At 35.1% G+C, this 25500-nt stretch overlaps 1 protein-coding gene across 3 annotated transcripts in view; it reads left to right on the forward strand.

The window, feature by feature from the left end:
- Nucleotides 1-24738, forward strand: part of LOC125668311 (puromycin-sensitive aminopeptidase-like) — a 49580-nt gene extending 24842 nt beyond the window's left edge. For all 3 annotated transcript variants that reach the window (XM_048902293.2, XM_048902286.2, XM_048902306.2), the window contains 14 exons: nt 67-364; nt 951-1099; nt 2672-2836; nt 9116-9220; nt 9907-10062; nt 11155-11236; nt 11894-12030; nt 13065-13199; nt 13593-13812; nt 19448-19590; nt 19856-19912; nt 22502-22762; nt 22991-23038; nt 24444-24738. In XM_048902293.2, coding sequence (XP_048758250.1) covers nt 67-364; nt 951-1099; nt 2672-2836; nt 9116-9220; nt 9907-10062; nt 11155-11236; nt 11894-12030; nt 13065-13199; nt 13593-13812; nt 19448-19590; nt 19856-19912; nt 22502-22762; nt 22991-23038; nt 24444-24575 — 2088 coding nt within the window. In that variant the 3' untranslated portion in view covers nt 24576-24738. The remainder of the gene's footprint in view (nt 1-66; nt 365-950; nt 1100-2671; nt 2837-9115; nt 9221-9906; nt 10063-11154; nt 11237-11893; nt 12031-13064; nt 13200-13592; nt 13813-19447; nt 19591-19855; nt 19913-22501; nt 22763-22990; nt 23039-24443) is intronic.
- The last annotated feature ends 762 nt before the right edge of the window (nt 24739-25500 follow it).

A 25500-nucleotide genomic window follows, 5' to 3' on the forward strand; every position in this document is an offset into this window, starting at 1 on the left:
TATGTAAATGTCATATGCATGGCTATGGTATGACGATGTGTTAGTGTAAAACATTCACTTTTCCAGCCAGTAAAATCTGAGAATGACTTGCCTGAGGACTCGGCGTGGAAGGTGGTGACTTATGAGAGAACCCCAATCATGTCTACGTACCTGCTGGCTTTTGTTGTGGGGGAGTATGATTACGTTGAGGCCAAGGATGCGGATGGCGTGATGGTCAGAGTCTATACCCCCGTGGGGAAGAAGGAGCAGGGACAGTTTGCCCTCGAGGTTGCTGTTAAAACTCTACCATTTTACAAGGACTACTTCAAGATCGCCTACCCTCTACCTAAAATTGATCTCATTGCTATTGCTGATTTTGCTGCAGGTTATGATTTATCTATGAAATATTAAGTACCAGTATTACTAAGAATTGTGCAAGGGTCTCGGGATGAAAAAAGAAAATTACAGATATTTGTTTATGAGAAGTGATCATATTTGTGCATAAATTTTACATCCATTTCTCTGTTCTGATGTGTAGTTGCATTGAATCAGTTCAGTGATTATCAGAAGAGTAGAGAACTCATGAGAACCACTGTATAGTGTGAATGAGATGGGATTGATCACAACATCAACCCTATTTACTCTATTGTTGTACAGTACTACAATTGCCAATAAGCATATTAAATCAGTTTTCAAATGTGTTGAGACCTGCATTTTTTCTGACCCCCAAGTCTTAATGATTCTGGTACATCATGGTATTGAAAATTTTATAATGTTCATATGGTATAAGAAATAATTTTATAATTGGTGAGTGTTTCTGTAAATGCTCTTACTATGATTTTCAAATATACATGAGTACAAATATTGCTTTTAAATCCATTGTAGATACTGATAGTATATATGAATTTTCTTATTTCAACCAAGTGTAGCTCTGTGTTGATTGTTTGACATTGTGATGTTTATATGACCAGGTGCCATGGAAAACTGGGGGCTTGTGACATACAGGGAAACAGCTCTGCTGATCGATCCAAAGAACTCCTCCTCCAAAACAAAACAGTGGGTGGCTCTGGTAGTCGGCCATGAATTGGCTCACCAGTGGTTCGGAAATCTGGTCACCATGGTAAGAATTATTACTGGTTTGGAAATCTAGTCATGATTGTAAGAATGGTTTGTGGTTCAGAAATCTGTTTGAAATAGTAAGAATGACCGATGGTTCAGAGATAAAAACGAACAGTGGTTTGGAAATCTGGTCAGAATGTTAAGAAACCATGATACTATTTACTACCTGTGCAGACATGATTTTTCTCCGCTTTAAAGCGGAATTCCGCTTTCCGGATTTCTCATTTCCGCTCTAAATTTTAAAATCCACTTTTGTTAGTATTCCGGAATTTTCCATCATTGATGCGGGTTTTACTTGTTGTAAAATGCTTCCTCAAGTTATATATGTCTTCTGATTGTTTATTGGTTGAATCGTCGTCTTTCTATTCGGTTTCTCCAATCAACAGTTTGTTTAAGTAACTGATCTCGTTTTAAAACAATGTCCGCACACGTTGTGCAGCGAGGTGGCGATGTAAAAACTATCGATAAGGGCCTACGTAATGTATGGAAATGGGAATGGCTGGAGAAGGTAGTCAAACCTTCACAACTTTAATATGGGTCTCTGGAGGTCATTCCTGAGGGGTTTTCAAATGTTAAAATAGCGATCTTCGGCCCCCTGGACCCCCAGATCAGGGGCGTTGCCCCTTAACACCCCGCTGGGGGAGGACCCCCAGACCCCCCATCAGCTTTTTTTTCTTTTCTTAGGAATCATGTCTGCCTGTGTCACAGCATTTCTTGTACATTGTCTCAAATGATGCATTCATTGCTTTGTTTTATCACCGATTATGTCATTTTTAGTGCTTTAAAGAACTTAGAGTGCATTAGAGATTTATTTTTCTACCATTGATCTTCTCAATCTTCGATAAGATACAAATACATATATACCATAATTAAGTAATACACTATCATTGAGATATACATGTGTAGAAAAATCTCTATGTACTCTAAATGGTTTTAAGATGTGCAGTCTATCATCAAAAGTTCAACAATCTGGAAAACCTGTACATTTAGATTTGTATGATGAACCAGTGGGTTTTCTATAAATATCATTTATCGACAGCAAATGTAAAATATTGTGCATACACTCTTCATCAACATAATCAAATAAAGTCAATTTTATTTCAATAAGTTTTAAGTAATTTTAGGAGGCTTGAAGCTAACTTTTCATGTCACCAGTCCAGCCGGACTGATGGGGTATAATTTCAACCTGTCCGCAGAAAAATTTACCAGTCCAACAGTTTACCAGAAATAATTAAGCAGATTTCGTTAATGTTATTAAAATGAAATTTAACTCAATATGCTTCAGACAATATTGTAACACTTATGTGGGATTTATATTTACGAATCAAATTCATTTGATATCTACAGACCGAAGCATGCCAAATGTGTGTATAAGATTTCATAAATATATTTTCCAAAATGATGCTTTAGAAAATTAACCAGTCCCATTGGACTGACTAAAACAAATGTCAGTCAGTCCGCCAGACTTTTAACCATTCACAGACTGACAGGCATATGTTAATTTCGAGCCCTGCCATTCATAGTTTTTTGCAGATATATTCAACAATGATAATGATATATTTTGTAACATCAGGAATGGTGGACACACTTGTGGCTGAATGAGGGCTTCGCCTCCTGGATTGAGTACCTTTGTGTGGACCACTGCTTCCCGGAGTTTGATATCTGGACACAGTTTGTGAACTCTGACCTGGGCAGGGCCCTGGAGATGGATGCTCTACACAACAGTCATGCTATAGAGGTAGGGGTACTGAGAACCAGTTTTAAGTCCGAGCTTGACCAACTTGAAAATCTGGTGGTAGTGCAATTAAGCAAATTTGATGTTGGGCGATGCTTATTGCTGTAGCCAAGTTGGAAATGAATTCCAGCATACTGTTAACAGATGAGCTATGGAATGTGTGTTACTTGGTTAAACAAGTGACTCGTCAGTTAACGAAAATTAAAGTAATTCCACCTTCCTGTGATGTCATCAGATTTTGCAAAATCAATGATTTATTTAGATTTATGCATGATAGGAACATGAATTTTGTTGGTTTCTTTCTTGTTAGTTATTGTAAAAAATCTTGTTAATAATAAACTATTGCAAAAGTCTAAATTATATATGAATAATCAATGATAAGTTAAAAAATATTGAATCCAAGGGCAATAACTCTGTTTTCATTGATTTCTTTATTAAGTCTATTATGTGATAGGTTTCCTTTATTTTTTACAGACATTTTGTACATTTTTGTGAAGAAACAGTTTCATGAAATTGTTATGAATGCTATGATATCGTCATAACCATGATAACCAGTTTTTATGGAATTTTGATAACACTGTTTAAGGAAAATTGCAATTTTCTGATGGTGATATAGGATTCTGTTTATGTATGGTTCACATCGTAAAAAGTGTGATGAACTATATATTTTATTTGATAATTTGTTAGTTTTAATTCTCAAAAATGGAAATAAATACACTTTTTAACCTTCTATCACATAAAACTGTGAGTATGGAGTTACCTTAAGAAAAGTATTACAAACAAAATAATTCTCCTATTTTGGTCCTATAGAGCAAAATTATATAAGGTAATAGACCATTCTCTTATCACTCATGTTATCATGTGAGGTTGAATTGACTTCACACCAATGAAAATAGATGCTCTGCTTCACACTTTCCCCTGGAAAAAAAAACAGCTTTGTAAAAAAAAAAAATATATATATACAGTAAAATATCTGTATCTCGAATATGGTTTATCTCGAATACCCCACTTGAGTCGAAGTCGACCGCCGGTCCCGGCCGTTTTCCTTATATAAATGATTTTAAAAACTTGTGATATTTCGAACACGGTAATCTCGAATACCCCGCTTATGTCGAAGTATTTTCAAGGTCCCTTGCCCTAAATTCACCTGGTTTATCTCGAAGTGCAGTCAATTTTCCGCTCTGCTTACCATACCTGACGTCGTAAGTCACAAATTCACACCTGCGGCTACACCAATTATAATTAATGACCGCTAATCCATGCTCGCCTTTTCCGAGTAGACCCAGGTCACAATAAATAGTTCAACAGCTTGGGTGATTAGTGAAGCCTTCCAACATTACGGATTAAGTCCACTTATGAACTAACACGCCCGATTCCAGGGAGGGTGTTTTGAAGGACACACGCTATATCATTAACATGTGGGTTAGATAAACGCACAATATTGTCGAAGTGTGCTTGAATGTAATGCTCATAATAACGATATTGCATTTAATAATACACGCTTCGTCATTAAAACTAGGACAGAGAAAACACGAAATTTTATTTAATTAACATTTAAAAGTTGTTTTTTTTTAAATCCGTCTTTTTTGTTTCTTACGTGATAGGTTCTTTCACTAGAACGCAATAGCTACATCCCAGTCGAGCCTAGACATTAGTAAACTTAAAGTAAGCATACAAGCATGATCATCTAACATATTGTGAATTCAATGGGATGTTTATATATATTTAAAAAAACCCGAAATGTTTGTCTTTGAAATTCTGCCATATCAATTTATCAACTTGCATTAAACTATAAGAAAAATATTCAAGGTCGATTTTGGATATCTCGAACTCCTGCATATCTCGAAGTTTTTTCGAGGTCCCTTGGACTTCGAGATAGAGATATTTTACTGTATATATACATGTGTATATATATATATAGTAAATTTGATTTGTGTTCAGAGATGAGGCCAAGATAAATAAATAGTGTGTTTCCTATTCCAACCTGGAAAAAAGTAGGGTAGGTAGGTAGGGAAAATATTTTATCTTATTTTAACATTTTAGAGCAGCTTACTAACGGCGGTTTTCCATGCAGATAACAGTCTTTACAAAGAGGAATAACAGTTTTATACTGTTTTTAGCTCACCTGAACCGAAGGTTCAAGTGAGCTATTCTGATCACATTTTGTCCGGCGTCCGTCTGTCTGTCTGTCCGTCTGTCTGTCCGTCTCTCTGTAAACTTTTCACATTTTCGACTTCTTCTCCAGAACCACTGGGCCAATTTCAACCTAACTTGGCCAAAAGCATCCTTGGGTGAAGGGCTTTCAAGTTTGTTCAAATGAAGGGCCATGTCCCTTTCAAAGGGGAGATAATCACAAAAATGCAAAAATACGGTGGGGTCATTTAAAAATCTTCTTCTCAAGAACCACTGGGCCAGAAGAGCTGAAATTTACCTGAAAGCTTCCTGACATATTGCAGATTCAAGTTTGTTCAAATCATGGCCCCCGGGGATAAGATGGGGCCCCAAGGGGGGGATCAAAGTTTTACACACAAATATATAGGGAAAAGCTTTAAAAATCTTCTTCTCAAGAACCACTAAGCCAGAAAAGCTGAGATTTACATGAAAGCTTCCTGACATAATGCAGATTCAAGTTTGTTCAAATCATGGGCCCCTGGGGTTGGATGGGGCCACAATAGGGGATCAAAGTTTTACATACAAATATATAGGAAAAATCTTTAAAAATCTTCTTCTCAAGAACCACTAAGCCAGAAAAGCTGATTTTTACATGAAAACTTTCTGACATAGTGCAGATTCAAGTTTGTTCAAATCATGGCCCCCGGGGATAAGATGGGGCCCCAAGGGGGGGATCAAAGTTTTACACACAAATATATAGGGAAAAACTTTAGAAATCTTCTTCTCAAGAACCACTAAGCCAGAAAAGCTGAGATTTACATGAAAGCTTCCTGACATAATGCAGATTCAAGTTTGTTCAAATCATGGGCTCCGGGGGTTGGATGGGGCCACAATAGGGGATCAAAGTTTTACATACAAATATATAGGAAAAATCTTCTCAAGAACCACTGAGCCAGAAAAGCTGATTTTTACATGAAAACTTTCTGACATAGTGCAGATTCAAGTTTGTTCAAATCATGGGCTCCGGGGGTAGGATGGGGCCACAAGGGGGATCAAAGTTTTACATACAAATATATAGTTAAAATCTTTTTCTCAATAACCACTGAGTCAGAAAAGCTGATATTTACAAGAAAACTTTCTGACATAGTGTAGATTCAAGTTTGTTCAAATCATAGTCCCCGGGGGGTAGGATGGGGCCACAAGTGGGGGGGGGGTGTCAAAGTTTTACATACAAATATAGAAAAAAGCTTTAAAAGAACCATTGGGTCAAAGAAGTTGACATTTACATGAAAGCTTTCTGACATAGTGTAGATTCAAGTTTGCAAAGGGTAGTTTGGGCCATAATAGGGACCAAGGTTTTACATGCAAATATATATGGAAAGTCTTCAGATATGGGCCAAGGTGACTCAGGTGAGCGATGTGGCCCATGGGCCTCTTGTTGAAGATCCTGAGACATTTCACTGCCACTAACAACCCTGTGTCTAATGTTGGCTCAACGTCCGGTTCACATATAAACTCTAAATATTTCGTTTCAAATACGGCTAAATCACCAACAGAATTACTGCCCTGAACTTCATACGGCTCTGTGTTTTTGGAATGCAGTTTATTTGGCCAACATAAAATTGTAGTTTTGCAGTGTTTTGGCCAATCAGATGGCCCTCCATGATGCATCTCAAAAATACTAAACAATGAATTATGATTCATTGTTATACGCCCGTCTTAAGACGGGCCGTATTATGTTATGGCCTTCATGTCCGTCCGTCTGTCCGTCTGTCCGTCCGTCTGTTAGCTTTTTCGTGTCCGGCTCATAACTTAAATACTATAAGGCCTAGAATAATCAAACTTTGTCAGTTGATACATCTTGGGTAGAAGGTGTATCGCACATTAAAACCAGGTCGCTGTGACTTTTAATTAAGAAGATATGGCCAAATATGGTAAAACCCTGTCCGGCTCATAACTTGAAAACTATTTGATCTAGAATCATGAAACTTGGTCAACTTATGCATCTTAGGTAGAAGGTGTGTCGCACTGTACTTTAAGGTCACTGTGACATTTAGTTGAAGTGATTTTTTGAAAAAAGTATGTTATAATTGGTACAATCCCTACTCATATAAGAGTTTTGTAGAAAACCTCATTCAAAAATGTTACATCAAGAAAACACATATTTTTTTTATGATATACTGTACAGCTTTTTTTAGCCTATGTAATGTTTCCTTTGTTTCTAACAATAACATGAGAAATTCCACTTGTCCCATGGGAGTAGCATGCAAAGGGCATTTTGACAAGACTAATTAATGAGTTTTGTGTAGAACATGATCAAGCAGGTGTTATCTTCATCTCTAGGGAATTGGGCAGAGAGATCTTAGCCTCTTAATTGCAGATATACCAGAAATTATTTGTGAAAGTGAATTTGTTTGTTGTGGTTAGTCTTTATTTTCAAAATTAATTTGACATTGTACTATATAATTTTTAATTTTTTTTCTCAGCAACCTATATGCAGAGTATCATTTCTCACTAAGACAACAAATGGTTGCAATATGTATAAAGGCCTATTTTAATGATTAGTATTTTGATGTTTTGTTATGGCTGTGGCATTGTTCAGAAAAAAGATATACAATGAACAAAGCTGCAGATTGGGCATTTGTGTAAATCTGAACAGATGAAATAGTATTGCAATAACCATATTAAAAAATGTTAATTCAAGAAACTACACATTCTTCATTATATACACTGTACTATACAGCAGTATATAACAAACAAATTATTTCTTTTGTGTCAGTAACAAGAGAAATTTCCCTTGTCCCATGGGTGTAATTATCAAGCAATTCAGGAGGCATTTTGCTAACAGAAAAATTGCATTCTGTCAAATTACAGATTAATTAATGAGTTTAGAAGATTTCTGTTACAGCAATCTGATCAAGGAGGTGCTATCTATATCTCTTGCAATCGGGAATTGGGCAGAGGAATATGGCCTTCTAATTGATCTGTCAAATTTTAGAACAGTTCTAATTGGTAGCCATTACTTTGAAAGTTAATTTGGTATAAAGTTTAAGAATTAATATGATATTGTAAAATATATTTTTATTTTATATCTCAACAACAAGGTGCAGATTGTCATGTCTCACTAAGATGACAGTTTTACAGTCTAAGAATAAACATAATGACTAATGTTTGATGTTTTATTACGCTGTGCATTGTTCTTCATTCCTTAAAATACAATGAGCAAAGCTGCAGATGTGCATTTCTCAAGTCTAACACAACCAGTTGAGAAATATATGATGGATTATTTTTTTCTAATTAATAACTACACAATAGGAGATGCACCAGTGTTTGAAATAACCGTTTTTAATCTATATTTATTTATATTGACATCACCATGCATATTTTACTTTTATACTTGAAGATTTGACAAAGGCAGATACTGATATATGTATTTTTTGATATGTTGAATAAATCAACCTTTTTGAGTACTCCCATTTATTGTAAGTTGTTTGCTTGGATAAAGGGCTATCTTGCACTTTAATCATTTCATTGAAAACATTTGGGGAAAATGTTTTTATATCCTTTTAAAAATCATTAAGCTTACATTATCAATATTTGAAGCAATGTCACATGAGGCCATAAAGTGGGTAAGATTCTTAAAGGAAGGTTGACATTTGGTTCCATGCATACCTATCTCTTCATGGTGATATGTTCATGTTAACAATATGTGACGGGCGTATCATGTGCCGTGGCGGTGCACTTTATTTTTTTACTCTAGTCACAAAGTTTTTTCCCCTCTTAAACTGAACTGAACTGTTTGCATTTTCCTATCATAATTGCCAACAATGTGCTTGGCAAGCATGCTGCCATTTTCCCTGGGGAAATCGCTGTCAAAACATTTCTGATTAATGCGTATCGGATATGTATTTTCTCAAACGGAAGTGATCGAGATTAGGATTTCTAATTGTGAAACCGGAATTGTTTACTTCTGAAATTATATCGGCTGATAAATTTTTCAGAGTTGGCTCAAATATTTTAGGGTCGGTGGGGAACCAGAAACATACAATTTATTTATCTAGGCCTGAACACCGAGAAGAAGAGTAAGCCCAGCAAACTTGAATCCGTACTTTGATATTTGTAAAAACTCTCTACAAGCATTTTAATACTGTGTATGTTGTCATATTTTAGATTCCAGTTGGACATCCAGATGAGGTGGATGAGATATTTGATGCTATCTCGTACAGTAAAGGGGCCTCTGTTATCAGGATGCTACACGACTATGTTGGAGATGAGGCAAGTCCTACAAGTCACTGTGTGTTGTGTGGTTGTTTATTTCACTGTCATAGTAAACGTAAACAACTACTGTGTAATCAACATTGTTTATTTCACTGTCATAGTAAACATAAACAACTACTATGTAATCAACATTGTTTATGTCACTGTCACAGTAAACAACTATTGTGTAATCAACATTGTTTATGTCACTGTCATAGTAAACAACTACTATGTAATCAACACTATTTATGTCGCTGTCATAGTAAACCTAAACAACTACTATGTTATCAAACATTGTTCATGGGAGATCAGTGTTCATGGATTTCATGAGTACTACATACATGTATACATGAAACATGAATTTACATCCCCACAAATATTGATATACAATAAAAAAAAATATTTTTTATAGCTCTAAAATTCATCCTGATCAATTTTGTATCTACATTGTGTACAATGTTATTCATTTGTCATACTACTGATTTTGTAAAGGCAGTAATGAAGTTACCCGTATTTTTGGAAAAAAACGTAATTACTTTAATTTATGCATCATTAATTGAAAAACAAGCAGTGTCACATAATTGCACAGTCACATTTATTTTGTTGTCTTTAAGAGTTTTATAACATCATGGGATTTTGTTGTCCATCAGAATTCTGTTGTCTTTGAGAGTTTTATAACATCATGGAGTTTTGTTGTCTTTCAGAGCTTTAGAAAAGGCATGAACCAGTACCTGACCAAATTTAAGTACAAGAATGCAGTCACCGAGGACCTGTGGGAATCTCTTGGAACAGCTAGTGGAAAACCTGTGTTAGATGTCATGACAACCTGGACCAAACAGATGGGGTACCCAGTAGTGAAGGCAGGGATCAGAATTATTTGTATTAGAAATGATAGAAGGTTTAGTAAGATATAACAAACACTGACTTTCATGTTTCTGTACAGTTATATTCAGAATATACTGTTTGTCTGTTATCCCAAATCCTCAGCAGTTTTCTACTGTAACTAGAACTTATGGAGAAGTATTACTAAGCTAATATTTCACCACTTTTTGTGGTTGAAATTGAATTGGGGCAGTTTAGGCAATATAGATTGGAAGCTGTTTATAGGAAAACAAACCAAGTTGTACATCATATGAAGGGGTCAAACATGTAGAAACATACTGAAAATCTGTATGGTGGCACTGTCATATGGCGTGTACCAGTAACAGACCAACATATTCCATGTAAATTGTTTTGGTGAGCAATGATCAACCAATCAAATATTTGATGTAAATTGGTTTTAATTGGTCAACAAGTCAAATTGTGTGTTGCAGCTTAGATTATATTGAAAAAAGTTTTATTACATGTTAGTGATGAAACGATTGTCGCTGATGATCGATTGTCAGTCGTTCAGAGACCTACGATGCTACTAATCGATTACAAAATAAAAGTCGCAGACATCGTTGACCAAACAAAATCCGGAAATCAATTCAACTTTGTTCAAATTTTATTTTCTGTATGTCAAACCCGATCAAAAATAAACAAACAAAATGGTGGGAGATGTGAAGGACGGTAACAACAGCATTTAAATAAAGGAGCGTATCTCTGATATCATTGATACATTGAGATTATAGATAAATTCCATGACTTGATATATTGATATTCTGATTTATTCAACTGTGAACAAATGAGACAAAGAATTCAAATGTTGTTTCCATACATTTAATGATTCTGTTATGTATTATGAGGGGAAACACTTAAATGTCAATTCCGATTATTAATCGATTACATGTGTCCGATTATTGCCGATAATCGATTATGGTTTTTGGTCCGATTGCCCATCACTATTACATGTACTTTATCGGGGATTCTAAATGGTAATAGAACTTATCAGAATAGATCAAGTTTTAATATCTCTTGTTGCTTTGTTTGGCTTATCATCAAGTTAAACACAAAGGGTTTTTTTCTACTAGGTTACTGAGAGACAAGATGGCAGTAATAGAATTTTGACCTTGACCCAAGAAAAGTTCTGTGCAAATGGAATACAACCAAAAGGTATCCTTGCTGTTAAGATTTTTATTCAATTTTTATCTCCCCACCCACTCACCCACCCACCCATGAATTAAGATCCAGAAGATGATGCTTTTTGTTTGTCTTTTAACCTTTACAAAAAAAGGCTGCAATCTAAGTTAAACAAAAGGTCATATTAGCCACATTTGAACTTGGTCACACTTGTGTGCATAGTGTTTCACAAATACTTCTATTGAGTAGGAAGAATTATAAAGTATTTAGGTGATTCAAAGGGGTGGATATGTTTGAGAGAGATTGAGATTTTGGAAGTGTGTACATAATGTACAATGTACAATCATTAGGGAGGGAGTCGGGGCAGAGATATTAGGGAGAGATTGAGATTTTAGGAAGTTTTGAAATATATTGAACACATTGGGGGTGTTGGGTGTTTGAGAGAGATTGAGATTGAGGGAAGTGTTGAAATACATTGTGTCTGTATGTATTTTCCTACAATAAAGTCTGTACTTGTGTATATATTTCTACAATAAAGTCTGTCCTTGTGTTTATTTTTCTACAATAAAGTCTGTACTTGTGTATATATTTCTACAATAAAGTCTGTCCTTGTGTTTATTTTTCTACAATAAAGTCTGTACTTGTGTTTATTTTTCTACAGTTATCTCCGTATCTTTATGTATTCTGTAGATGGCTCATATACCTGGATGGTTCCTGTGTCTATTAGTGCAGCTAGTAATCCAAAGAAACCAGCTGTAATCACACTGCTGGACAAACCAACACAGGAAGTTACAGTTCCTAATGTCAAACCAGACGAATGGGTCAAGGTTGTTCACAATTTCATATATCAAACTACATTCATATGTACATTGTTCATGTGTCACTTAAGAATATCACAGACATTTTATCATTCACACAATTTAGAGCTTTATACTAGATATCTGGTATTTAAGGGTTTTTTCCCCCGTCAAAACATTCAACGAAAGCCATATTTAGACCAATTTAGATTTTTTTTAAAAAGCCATTAAACTTATGAATATGATTAGTTTCTTAGAAATTTACAATAATTTCACTTTAAACTGGTGCAGAAATGTAATGATTAAGTCACAAAAAATGTTTACCTTTTTTTAAAACTCATGTACATGTGCATATTTAAATTCTTTTATTCCTTCTAAATATTAAATTATTCCTGTACTAAGAAGCTTCATATATACTTCAATTACATACCTAAGTTACACTTGTATATAGAGAATGATTTCAATGAAATTCAAGTACGTGTATGTGTTTAAATAATCATTTCTCTGCACTGATATTAAAGTCATATAATTATTCTGAAATTGAAAGAAAAAGAGGGTTATGACCATAAATGAAGAAAATACATGTATATATCTCATCAAAACTGGGCCCAATTTTTTCTCTAAAAGAGATGGTTTTGTACGAATTTCATGCATAAAGGGGAAAGGTTTTGTTTGTGAAATCATTGCACTATATCTGTGTATAGTTAGAGACTGTTGATTGATGTCTAATATGGTGACAAGAGTTAAAGAATTTCTTTGCAGTAAATAAACCTATCAAGTGAACATGTATTATAGATGGATCCAAAACTGTAATCCACTGAGATTATGTGAATATCTTGCTTATTCTAAAGGAGAAAATCGTGAAATTCCCGTATTGAAAACTTGTATGACTTACGCTCAAAATGTTTTGATCAGACTGTCACTCAGTATACAATATGTTTTTCACATGTTGATTGTTATAGATTCTAAGATGTACAGTGTTTTTCATCATATTTGAATACATACATGTACTTGTAGAAGAGCACTTGTGATTTGTGAAGATGACAGATTCTGTTCTGTTACAGGTGAACTGCGAGTCCGTTGGTGTTTACAGAGTACAGTACACTTCGGAGACCCTGGACAGATTCATACCCGCCATCAAAGATAAGACCTTACCCCCAAGGGACAGACTCGGGCTTCAAAGTGATCTGTTTGCACTGGTAAGTCTTAGCGCATGCAACACTTTCATTTAATAAGCTGAGAATGATCCATGACTTAGTCAATGAAGATTGTATTTAAGGCATCATTAGACCTTTTTGATGTTAAAAGTTTTCAATTTCATTTCAACCTATAGACCAAAAATGTTTCAGATTCATGCTTATGTCAGATAGTGTTTATATCATGGCTTCAAAGTTTGTCAGATATGTATGGATAAGGCACCAATGGCAATGAACACCTCTGTCAAAATGTCCCTTGAAATTTTTTTATTGTTTTATTAAATAGATAAATGTGTTGGTACTATTGTATTGTGCAATCACTTAGAAACATGTCACACACACAAGATTAATTACATAATAGTGTAAGAAATAATGGCATTCTTTGACATGCTGCAGGCTCGGGCTGGAATGATCTCCACAGTGGACGTTCTGAAGGTTGTGGGGGCGTTTATTAACGAGGACAATTACACGGTGTGGAGTGACCTCTCCAGTAACCTTGGACAGATCAGCATTCTGTTACAGAACACGGACGGATACAACGACTTCAAGGCCTTCAACAAAAGACTCTTCAAACCCGTGGCACAGTCGCTGGGCTGGGACTCCAAGGAGGGGGAAGGTCTGAGACATCTTCAGTTTTTATATTCTTTGATGGACTGAACCCATATCTATCATGAAACCATATTATTGCTATTTAGTCAACTTCTTCATGTTGACTAATTTCTTGTATTATGTAAACAAAGCCTGGGTCTAGAATTTCATTTTGATTACATGTGACATACATCGGTAAAATAGTTAAACCTAATACACACCTGTCGGCGTTTAGATTTATTTGCAAAATACAAGGTAACAAGATGTTTAAATTTTCTTCAGTGCACACGTGAGATGTAATACATGGTGTGGTCACACTTACAAACTACATAGTAATGGGAAGGTTACTCAAATTCTTTAAAAACAATATATATGACAGTTCATTGGGTTATTGGGTCGTCAAAATACAAGATTTACAACTGGGCAGTTGTTGATTAGTTAGAAAAACTTGGTAGTAATTAATATCACAGGCAGGATCTTCCTTTTTTGCACTTTGTGAAGTTCCAATGATACATCTCTTCAGTGCAGGATGCCATGACATTGATATTTCAAGAAAGATAAACCTTGTCAGATTTACTTGACAAATGGTGGTAGGATGGATGTATCAAAAAATTAGTAGCATTGTTAGCCCAAGATATTAAACATTGACAAATATGGGGTATATCTTCACAAAAAACAATCAATTATAATATAAAGAAAAAAATCACACCTTCCCCCAGCAAGATTTTTATAGATAAACATTTCCTTTGCTGATTTCATTTATCAAACCTCATATCGCACATGTTTACACACAATTTACTTTCTTATTATACCCCCCGCAACAAGTTGGGGGGGGGGGGGGGGGGGGGGGGGGTATACTGGAATCGGGTTGTCCATCCGTCCGTCTGTAGACGCAATGGTTTCCGGGCTCTAAAGCATTATCATTTCCACCTACCGTCACCATATCATATATATATGGACTACCCATGGGATGAAGATGTTCCCTATCGATTTTGGGGTCAAAAGGTCAAAGGTCAAGCGCACTGGACATCAAAGTAGCAATATGGTTTCCGGGCTCTAAAGCGTTATCCTTTCCACCTACAGTCACCATATCATACATATGGACTACCCATGGGATGAAGATGTTCCCTATCAATTTTGGGGTCCAAAGGTCAAGCGCACTGGACATCGAAGTAGCAATATGGTTCGGTTTGTCATGCCATTTGTTTTTTACACTCAGAAAAGAGGTAGTTTATACCTATTACCAACACCCTTTGGGAGATTGGGGTAAGTGGGGGGTATTCTTAGTGAGCATTGCTCACAGTACCTCTTGTTCTAACTGCCTATGCAGTTAAGGATGATTTCAAGGTCAAGATACATGTAATTGATGATGAGTCAGACAAGTGTGTGACATATTCCCTACATAGTCTAGTCAATCTAGCTCAAAAATGAGCAAAACCTCAAACTAATTGCAACAGAAATGAAATTTTGATTATTCATGCAAGAAAACACATGCAAACAACATATTAAAAATCGGCTTTTGTATTTCCATGGGAAAATTGGAATTTTGGGGTAAAAGGATGTGTTTTTTCATGAAAATCGCTGAAAACTGGAAATTGAAGAAAATGTCTATTTTATGTAACATACAGTAAAAATAAGTTTCATATCTCAAATTTCAACCTGGAAATGTTCGATTAATTTTTTTTACAGCAGAATATATTCTTTCCTTGACTGTAATTTTTGGGTAAAATCTTGCTTTTTTGAATATAATTGTTAAAGGTTGAAATTTTAAGAAGAAAACCCACATTTTGTCATACATTTGAGTCTACCAATAAAAAATTGAAGTTAGGATTTATTTTTAAAACTGCTCAACAAGTAAGATATATAGATTATTGGCAATATATATATGAAAATTACCATTTTAGGTAGAAAAACCTACCTTTCTCTAAAACAAAAATAGTGAAAAACTGGAAATGACTGTTTTATAGAAGAGATGACAGTGATCTTATAAATTTAAGAACAAAACGTCCAAATCCACAACTAAACTTTTCTGCACCAAAATTTATTTTCCCTTGCCGAATTTTGGGCTGAAATCTTCATTTTCCAACAAAAATCGTTAAAAACTGGATTTTGGAAGAAAATACTTTTTCCTGTCCATTAGGCATATATGAGTTACCACATGAAGATTTATACATTAAAATAAACTGTTAACACAAAACAAGTGCCCCTTCAAAAATGGTCTGTAAAAGATGACCTACATTTTTGCAGTTACTCCCCTTACATCGGAAGTTGGAGGCGCGCTTACCATTCTGGTCCTATGTTTCACATAAATACATGTAGTATTTTAAAACAAACAGTGTATAGTAAAGCTTACGTTACCAAATTCTTTATTAAGCTGAGTTTTAACAGTTTGTACTACATCTATGACGAAACAAGGTTCAGTTTCTTCGATTTTATAAAGAAATCTTTAATACGTGCACTTCGTCAAGTTCTAGAGTTTGGGAAAGGGGGGGGGGGGGGTTATAGCCGTATTTTATGTTTAGTTCTGGAATGGACACATAGAATTAAAAGCAAAATGAATCAGGCACGCAGCATCGTAAAAAAAAGGGGGGGGGGGGATGTGAATATAATTTCACAATATTGCCTGAAAATTGTCAAGTAAATTTTAATCCAGAGTTATAAAAATCCTTGATGGTGTGTGGTGGTGGTGGGGGCCCCGGGGGGGGGGGGGGCTAAGGTTGTTCTATCAGTTCAATTTTACACTTCCACTGTGTACAGTTCACGACAATGCTATTTTTAAAAAAAAGAGGAGGGAGGGCAACCAATCTGTCTAAAATTCGACCTCTGTACGTAAAAATTTATCAACTTTGCATGTAATGATAAAAGGTGTAGAGCCATTATTGCTACGTGCCTGATAATTATATAAGTGATCATTTGAGTAATTGCAGTACAGTTCAGTCCATGTTTTTACAAGTACAACGGCTAGTGTCACAATTTGCCTTGCATTTACAGCAAAAAACGTTCAAAAGTTTATCTGGCGCGACTTGTAATTTAGTTTTAACGGATACAAGAATTGCTGAAAGCAGTGATAAGCCCCAATTCGAAGGATCCAAATTAATCATTTCTTTAGTCCACTCTATGACTTAAAAAATTCTTGCAGTGCTCCTTTTCTGCAGCTGTAGTTAGTAGATAGTGGCAATGACTGAACTTATAAAAATGATATTGTGTTAGACAATTCTTCACAAAGCAAATCTCCTATAAGTGTCTCTATGGTATTCCATCGTACAAAGTCGATATGACATCGACACCAGAATATATCTTTTTCACTATGAAATCCTCATATAGGAAGGTGAAGATAACGAACAGTGATCCATCTCGTAACTCCTATAAGCAATACAAAATAGAGAGGTGGGCAAACACGGACCCCTGGATATACCAGAAGTGGGATCAGGTGCCTATGGGCTATAAGGAGTAAGCACCCCCTGTTGACCGGTCACACCCGCCGTGAGCTCTATATCTTAATAAGGCAAACGGAGTTACCCTTATTCAATATCATTGTGCCAAAAACGGCCTAACAATCAAGTCAGACAGATTTGACCCAATGATAGGTTGTATTGGCAAAGTAGATTGTTATAACGACCATATAATTCGCGAAATGCTGACTTTAAACGAAACAGTTGAAACACCTTCACCATCAACTTGTTTGTCAGTAGCCTGCCTCCATTTAAAAATTAATCTTATACAGAATTTTTTCTCGATTTGTCTACATTTTGACTATACAGGACCTGTTCCGATGCCGAACATTCTTGACGTTGTGTCGCATCCTGTGAATGCATGTAGAATGGGCAAGGATTGACAAACTTCGTTTCCTAAAAAGACGTCTGGTTTTAACGATATTCTTCACTTAGGGGCAAGATCTAAAATTCAATGTCTCACAAAAAACTAAGTTCACATAGTTTTCACCAAGAACCCCCCCCCCCCCCCCCCCCCCTTTAAAACTTAATATGACAAATGTTGAAACTAATCGAATAACAAGAAAAGAAACGTACAATTATAAATAACATTCTGTATACCTTTTCTACTGTTTATTCACAAATGAAAGTGTACATTATAGGTATTAAATGTTCATTAATATGTTTTAAATATTATGTGGTATTCAACAGTCGCTTGTCTTTTTCCTTTTTCCACTAAAGTGTAATCGATGTCGGATGACAGAAACTTGCGGGAGTTTTTATTCCCCTCCCCCTAACTAATTGAATTTAAATTTTCATCCGACATTGATTTCGTCCCTTGGGGCAGTTATGTTTATTTCAGAGTTCGTTGCTATTTCTGTGCTTTATATATAGACATTTCAAACACAATGTGCATTTTGTATGATCCTCTAAAATTTACAATAAATAACTGTATCCCATTTCCATTCTCAATGATCGTGTGCCAGCGTGGCGAGAATTCCATCGTCATCGAAAACAAGTTTTGTCTTGAATAGATGGCCGGGCGGTCTAGCGCGCTGTTCGCATGCTGCTAGGAGATGTGGTTCCACAGGTCGTGGGCCCAAGACTAATTAGAAAGAGTAACTACTCGATTTTACATCAAATCATGATACTATGCACAAGTGTTTACTTACATTGATTTTTATTATTTATATTATCAATGTTTTATTATCATTATTATTACCCATGAATGACTCCCCAAACCTGAATTTGAAAAAGAAAAGCAAAAATACTTTACTTACTTAGTTTTATAAAAGTTTTTAATACAAAACGCTTGCTCAAATGATGAAGATACAAAATAACTGAAACTTTTAACCCGAATGGCTTTCCATACTTTTTTTTTAAACAACCGTAATTCCCCCTTGTAAATTGACACTAATTCTTAAGATTTCATTTATAATTGATTATTCATAACTTCTAAAGTAAATATTGTGTTTTATAATTAAAATTAATTCAGTAGAGGGTCAAACAAAATATTTTGAAGTTTTATTCGCGAAAGTTCCCCGGGAATCATTATGGAAGTCGGCAAAGAATATGAGATGCTGAGCAATATTGTATGTATATAGAAGGTCTTAAAATCACCTTTTTAATACAACTGTTAAGCTGTTTAATCACGTTTTTTATTACATACACTTTAGATCGTCGTGTATAACTTTATTCCGATGACTGTCACAGTTAAGTTACTCCCCTTTATGTGTACGGCGTGCCGTAAACACCACAAAATATCGATGGTTTACTAAAACATATAAGTCTAAATTTTAAATATTTCCCATTGTCCGATTTTGTCCGATTTTTTGTATGTTGTTAATCACGCTTTTGTTTATTAAATTCTGTCGAGTTTGTTTCTGTTGCAATTACTTTGAGGTGATTTGCTAGATTGACTAGACTATACAGTAGAGGGATAGACTTGTATGTTTTGATGTACTGTTTGTGACATCATACAGTGTGATGTGCACTACAACTCAGTTTGGAGAACCTTATCTAAGCTGAGAACTTCCATGACTTTTTAACCTTCTGTCAGTTCAGATATTTCCTTACTGAGCTTGTTTGGGATTTATGTTATACATGTATGTATTTTGATTGATCCCCTTGCAGCCATTTGTGTATTGCATTTTGATAAGACCACTTACAGCTATTTGTTCATTGTATTTTGATAAGACCACTTTCACCCATTTGTGTATTGTAATTTGATAGGTCCCCTGGCAGCCATGTTAAGAGACCTGGCACTGACGAGGCTAGGAAAGTGTGGGGATGAGGATACAATATCTGAGGCCAAGAAAAGGTTTGATGCCCACGTCTCGGGGGAGAGTCCTCTCCCAGCAGATCTCAAAGGACCGGTAAATATAAATCAGTAACTATGCATAAAGTTAAAAAAAAATTTCATACATTTTATTGAAAGATGATTTTGCTGGTTTTGATATTGATGATATATGTTATATATATCTGATGAGGTTAATAAATTCAGGGGTTTTGATATTGATGATATGTTATATATGTGATAAGGTTAATAAATTCAGGGTTTTTTATATTCGTGAAATGTTGTTTATGTGATGGGGTTAATAAATTCAGTGGTTTTTATTTTTTATTTAATGTGCATTATAGGTTTATGTGACAGTGATGGTTAATGGAGATGAAGACGCATTCAACAAAATAATGAAGGTAAAACAGCCGAATGTAACTATCATGAGCATATTGCATCAAACCTACTAGTCAGTAAGGCCTAAAAAAAAATTAATTACTTGGTTCTCAGGCCCGCCCACATCTCTTCTAACAATTTGCATTACCCATTTTTATCATTAAATGAATAAAATAAAATTTCTCTCATGCGCTTGTAGGGTGCTAAAAAAAAATCTGGAAACCCGGGCGCATTTTAGATACTCTTGTCAGTAAAATGTTTGACAAACGTCTGGATGATACAGACACATGCAATCAAATTGGGCCATACATACAGTTTGGTTTGAGTTAAGGAGAACGTTTTGGGGTTTACGATCAACTTCTAGAGATAATCGATTATGTACCTCGCCCAAATGACGATAAAGGACGGTATGTGCTGGAATAAACTGAACAAACTCAGCAAAATTGAGTACCATATTAAAACAAAAGTAGAAACGCTGAAATCTGAATGGCATGTTTTGATACATGATTTATGCCTTAAACACAAAGATGACATAGGCTTACAGCAATTATGCACACATAGATAAAAAAACAAAACAATTTTGTTGTTTTCATCTGTCAACTTACACATGTAACAGAAATTATAATGAGTTATCTGATTCACTGGGTTTTGACACAATCTGAGCAAAAAGGTATATATACTATATATACCAGTTTGCTCAGATTGTGTCAAACCCTGTGTTTTAGTGCTGGTATATTCCCTCCAATATGCTTTTACTGTGCAGATGACACAGTTGAGCAAATTGAAGGGGTTTATAATTAACACTTGTGAAAGCTGTAGGGCTACTCACCAGTTGCCACACAAAAGAGAATGTAGAAAATGCAAGAGAGAAAAAAAAAGAGAAGGAAATAATGATCTTGATTTCTTTGTTCAATGTTTATTGAGCACTGGATTAAAAAATGGGAGTTTCGAAATAATTTTTTTTTTAAAAATTCCTTGTCTGTTTTTTATGAAGTTTAAAGGGGGAAAATAAAGGCCTCCTTCCCTCATTTACATGTATTTTTGACAAAACTGGCCTGAGAACCATGTAATTTATTTTGGCCTTAGTATTAATTTTGTTCAGGGAACAGTTTTAAAAAGTACATTATACAAGGAAATATTCACCCTGTTTTATTTTTGCCCTTTCAACCTCATTGTCAGAGATCAAAAATTGACTGGGTTAAACAGTTTTCTCTTATCTCTTGTTAACATAACTGTTTAGTTGAATTTAAAATGGGGCAAAATCATTTGCAAATGTGAAAGGAAGAAAAAAGAGGGAGGGGGAATAATCCAATATACAGTGTCTTTTGAGCACTTCACGTGTCCCATTTTGACAAGATCTCGCTTTAGTATGACATCCATTGATTTCTATATATCTGCCATTGATATGTCATTCCTTTAAAGATTTTTTTGTCTGCATGAGTAAGAAGATGCTCATGAGATTTCGTAAAATCAAATTGTTTGTCCAAAAACAAGGGGAAAACATACAGCATTACTTAAACAATAAAGTGAGTTAATGAAATCTAAATATTTTGTATATTATGTGCAGATATTAACTGCTCATTAACTGTTCATAATAAACAAAGCAGGGTTTGACACTAAGGCACGTCCGACCGACCGAGTCTACTGAATGATGGGTCTGGTCGGGTAAAATGTCGATTTACTAGTCCGACTGGTCGTGTTGAAAAAATAAACAAGAAACTTTAAAACAATAAGATTGTAAAGAGTTTGTGAGCAATTTTGAACCGTGTGATGACATAATCTTTATTTCTATTTCTAATACATAAGTCGCGATCGGAAGTGATGTTTTACAACATCTGCTCGATGATGGGTGTGAAGTTATGTTTCGGATAAATAGATATAAATTTAATTCATTTTTTAAAAAAAAAAACGTTTATTTGAATGAAATATAAGAAAGTGTTTATCAAATTAATAAATTACGTCGTAAAGAGCCATTTTTCGGTGTTGACATATGTGCGGGAATGTCTCTATATTCAAATACGACGTCTCGTCCTCAAGGAAAGATGTCCCAAGAAAGAAAAGGAAAAGGTTGGGAAGAAACAAAGCAGGGCTTATGAAATAGAAATTTTAAAAAAAAAACGGTTGAGATCATTTTATTCTAAATGGACTAAAGAATTCCCGTGCCGAGTAGAATTTAACGAAACAGAAAATGTGTTTGAAAATTAAAGCATATCAAATTGATTGACGAGACTGATGTTTTTGAGACAATCAAATAAGGATTAGTTCAAACTTAACGTTTGTCATTAGAAGTAAGTAATTAAATATGGTGAAACTATCACTTTTTTTCTGTACAGTTGGTCAGGGCTAGTGGATGTAAGGTCAGGTCTAGTAAAATTCATTTGAAGTAGCCCGACTGGTCTAGTGCTCAAAAAAGTAAATGTCAAACCCTGCAAAGTGTACAGTATGGGTATATCTTTCTTTGTGACCCTGTGTTATATGGAGGTGAGGATAGTCTTAAGATTCTGTTTCATATGGAATTGAAGATGGCCAAATGATTCTGTGTTGTGTGGAGGTTAAGATAGCCCAGAAAACAGTATACATAGTGTACATTCGTCTTGATTTTATGTCCTTAGTTGTACGACGAGGCCGACATGCAAGAGGAGAAAGTGCGGATCAGCCGATGTATGGGGTCCATTCAGAGTGACGATCTGAAGAAGAAGGTGCTAGACTTTGCTATGTCGGACAAAGTCCGATCCCAGGATACAGTGTTTGTGGTGGGAGGTGTTACAGGAACAGTCCAGGGGAGAGAACTCTGCTGGCAGTTTCTCCAGGACCGATGGACTGACCTCCACGACCGATACAAGGGCGGGTTCCTGCTGTCCCGTCTTGTCGAGGTGAGTCCTTGATAATGTTGGTGTATTCTGCTGACTAGGAATACCCTCATTTCATGCACACTTCTATGTCTACTCTATGGAACTTGATAATGTGAGAAGAGCATTGTTTATGTTTACTAGATGTTTACTTCTTTGATTGTATGTGAGAAATAGCTCTACAAAATTAATATTCTTGATAACCTGATTTTACAATTTATGTAAAAATCACCATTTTATGTATCTTTGCAGGTTTCCACTGAGAACTTTGTGACAGAAGCACGAGCTAAGGAAGTAGAGGTATGTTTTTTAGTAATTGATATTCATGTAATTTTATTCCAGGAATGTTTCATTTTTAGATAAACAGCAACTCATCATGTGACACAATATGATTCTAGCATGTAATTAAGATACATCTAATTTTATGAATTTCAAATCATAACTTTGATTAATGAAAATTCAAGTTTCAAAATGCCTTCTGGTAAAAGAAAAAATCTATTCTTAAATGAAATGTTACTCCAACTTATATTATACAATACATCTTTTCACCACAGCATATGTAGTATACTTTGTATTTGATAAACAGAGTATCCCCATTAAGACTTCAATGTAATTTATAATGATTAATTACTGCTTATGTAACTAAATTTTTAGCCGAGTTGCAACGAAGTTGAACTCGGCTATTGGTTTGGTGATGCGGGCGGTTGGGCGTCAACAATTGGTTTCCGGATGATAACTCGAAAAGTTTACAATCTAATCAAATGAAACTTTGATATATTGTTGGGTACCAGGTAAGGAAGACCCCTATTGATTTTGGAGAAAAATGATCAAAGGTCAAGGTCACAGTGACCGAAAATAGAATGAAAATTTCAGGAAAATTTGGTTTCCGGATGATAACTCCGAAAGTTTAAATCCAAATCAAATGAAACTTTGAAATATTGTTGGGTACCAGGTAAGGAAGACCCCTATTGATTTTGGAGAAAAAAGGTCAAAGGTCAAGGTCACAGTGACCGAATATAAAATGAAAATTTCAGAAATATTTGGTTTCCGGATGATAACTCAGAAAGTTTAAATCCGAATCAAATGATACTTGAAGATATTGTTATGTACCAGGTAAGGAAGACCCCTGTTGATTTTGGAGAAAATGGGTCAAAGGTCAAGGTCACAGTGACCGAAAATAGATTTAAAATTCCAAAAGGATTTTGGTTTCCGGAGGATAACTCGAAATTTTTTAATTTGAATCAAATGAAACTTGGATATATTGTTGGATACCAGCAAAGCAAGGCCCCCTATTGATTTCGGAGAACAAAGGTCAAGGTCACAGTGACCGAATATAGATTGAAAACTTCAGACAAATATGGTTTCTGGACAGTAACTCGAAAAGTTTAAAACTGAAATTAGTTCTTCCCAATTATAAATATACCACGTTATTCCTGGCTTTACAATGTATCCCATGCAACTCGGCTCATGCACCCCTGGGTGCATATACTGATTTTTAAAAATCTGTTTCTACTTCAAATTAAGTGTCAGTGTACTGTACTTCATATACGACGGATATTTAATAATACAGATTTATGTCCTATCATGGGTTGAATACCTTAATAGTCATTTATTGGTCAACATCATTTTATATGGCAGATCAGCTGAAGCGAATGAGTGGTAATTTGACATGTAACTATCAAGTAATTATCTCCCCTCGTTACAGAAATTTTTTGAGAGTCACCCTGCTCCAGCGGCGGAGAGAAAAATCCAGCAGTCAGTGGAGAACATCCTGCTGAATGCCAAGTGGATGGAGCGCGAGTCTGCCAAGGTTGTGGAATTCCTCCGAAGTCAGTGAGGCTAAACAAACTTTTCCAGCACATCTAATGTGACAAAGGGACCAGGATTCTAATGCTAATTGTTGGCTGTGACTGCATAATCAAAAGTTTAAATTCGCAATTATTTGAATTGTTATTTGTCTGATATTTTCTTTAGCCATTGCAATTAAACAGCTTACTGGTTGTGTTAGTTAGATGAGGGTTTTTTCAGGTTGCTTAGTGCAGTTTTTATTACATTGAATTATATTATATTTACCATCCAGGTCAATACAAAATGTAAAAGTACAAAATGTGAATATGAAGGTGATATCTGTCCCAACTGGTAGCAGCTTTAAGGTGCAGTAAGGGCATTTGATACCCCCAAAAATTGGTGCATGGGTTGATATATACTTATTGGCTTAGTTTGGTTGCAAAGTATAAATATCAAATTTCAACAAAATAAGGGACTTGTAAATTTCTATTATGTTCAAAAATTTCAATATATTACCCCTCCCTACGCAACCGTACACAAATTTCCCCTCTTTTTTTAACTTAATTGAGAAATGGGAATAAATTACATTCCATCCATTAATTTTTTTTTCATATTACTTATAAAAGCATGAATTTAGTTTTTATTAATTTTGACAAAAGTTTTTTTGAGCAAGTATTTTGTTGCCAAAAAGTTGTACCAGATAAAATGGCTGTCACAGGTGAGAGCAATATATCTGACTTTTATTCATTTTCAACTGATACATGTCAAAACCCTCAGCCTGGTCATTCATTTGACAGAGCATTTGCATCTGTAGAGTCAAAGGTCATTGGTTCAACCCACAGGAAAGACAAATGTTAAAAAGATGGGGTTTTTTTTATATGAACATATTGTATAGATATACCAAAGGATTGGTTGCAAGTTCTAGCAACTTAGAAAACTTCTCCCGATAATGATGGTTCTTTCATCAAGTGCTT

Source organism: Ostrea edulis, chromosome 9, assembly GCF_947568905.1.
Source record: "Ostrea edulis chromosome 9, xbOstEdul1.1, whole genome shotgun sequence".
NCBI lineage: Eukaryota > Metazoa > Mollusca > Bivalvia > Ostreida > Ostreidae > Ostrea > Ostrea edulis.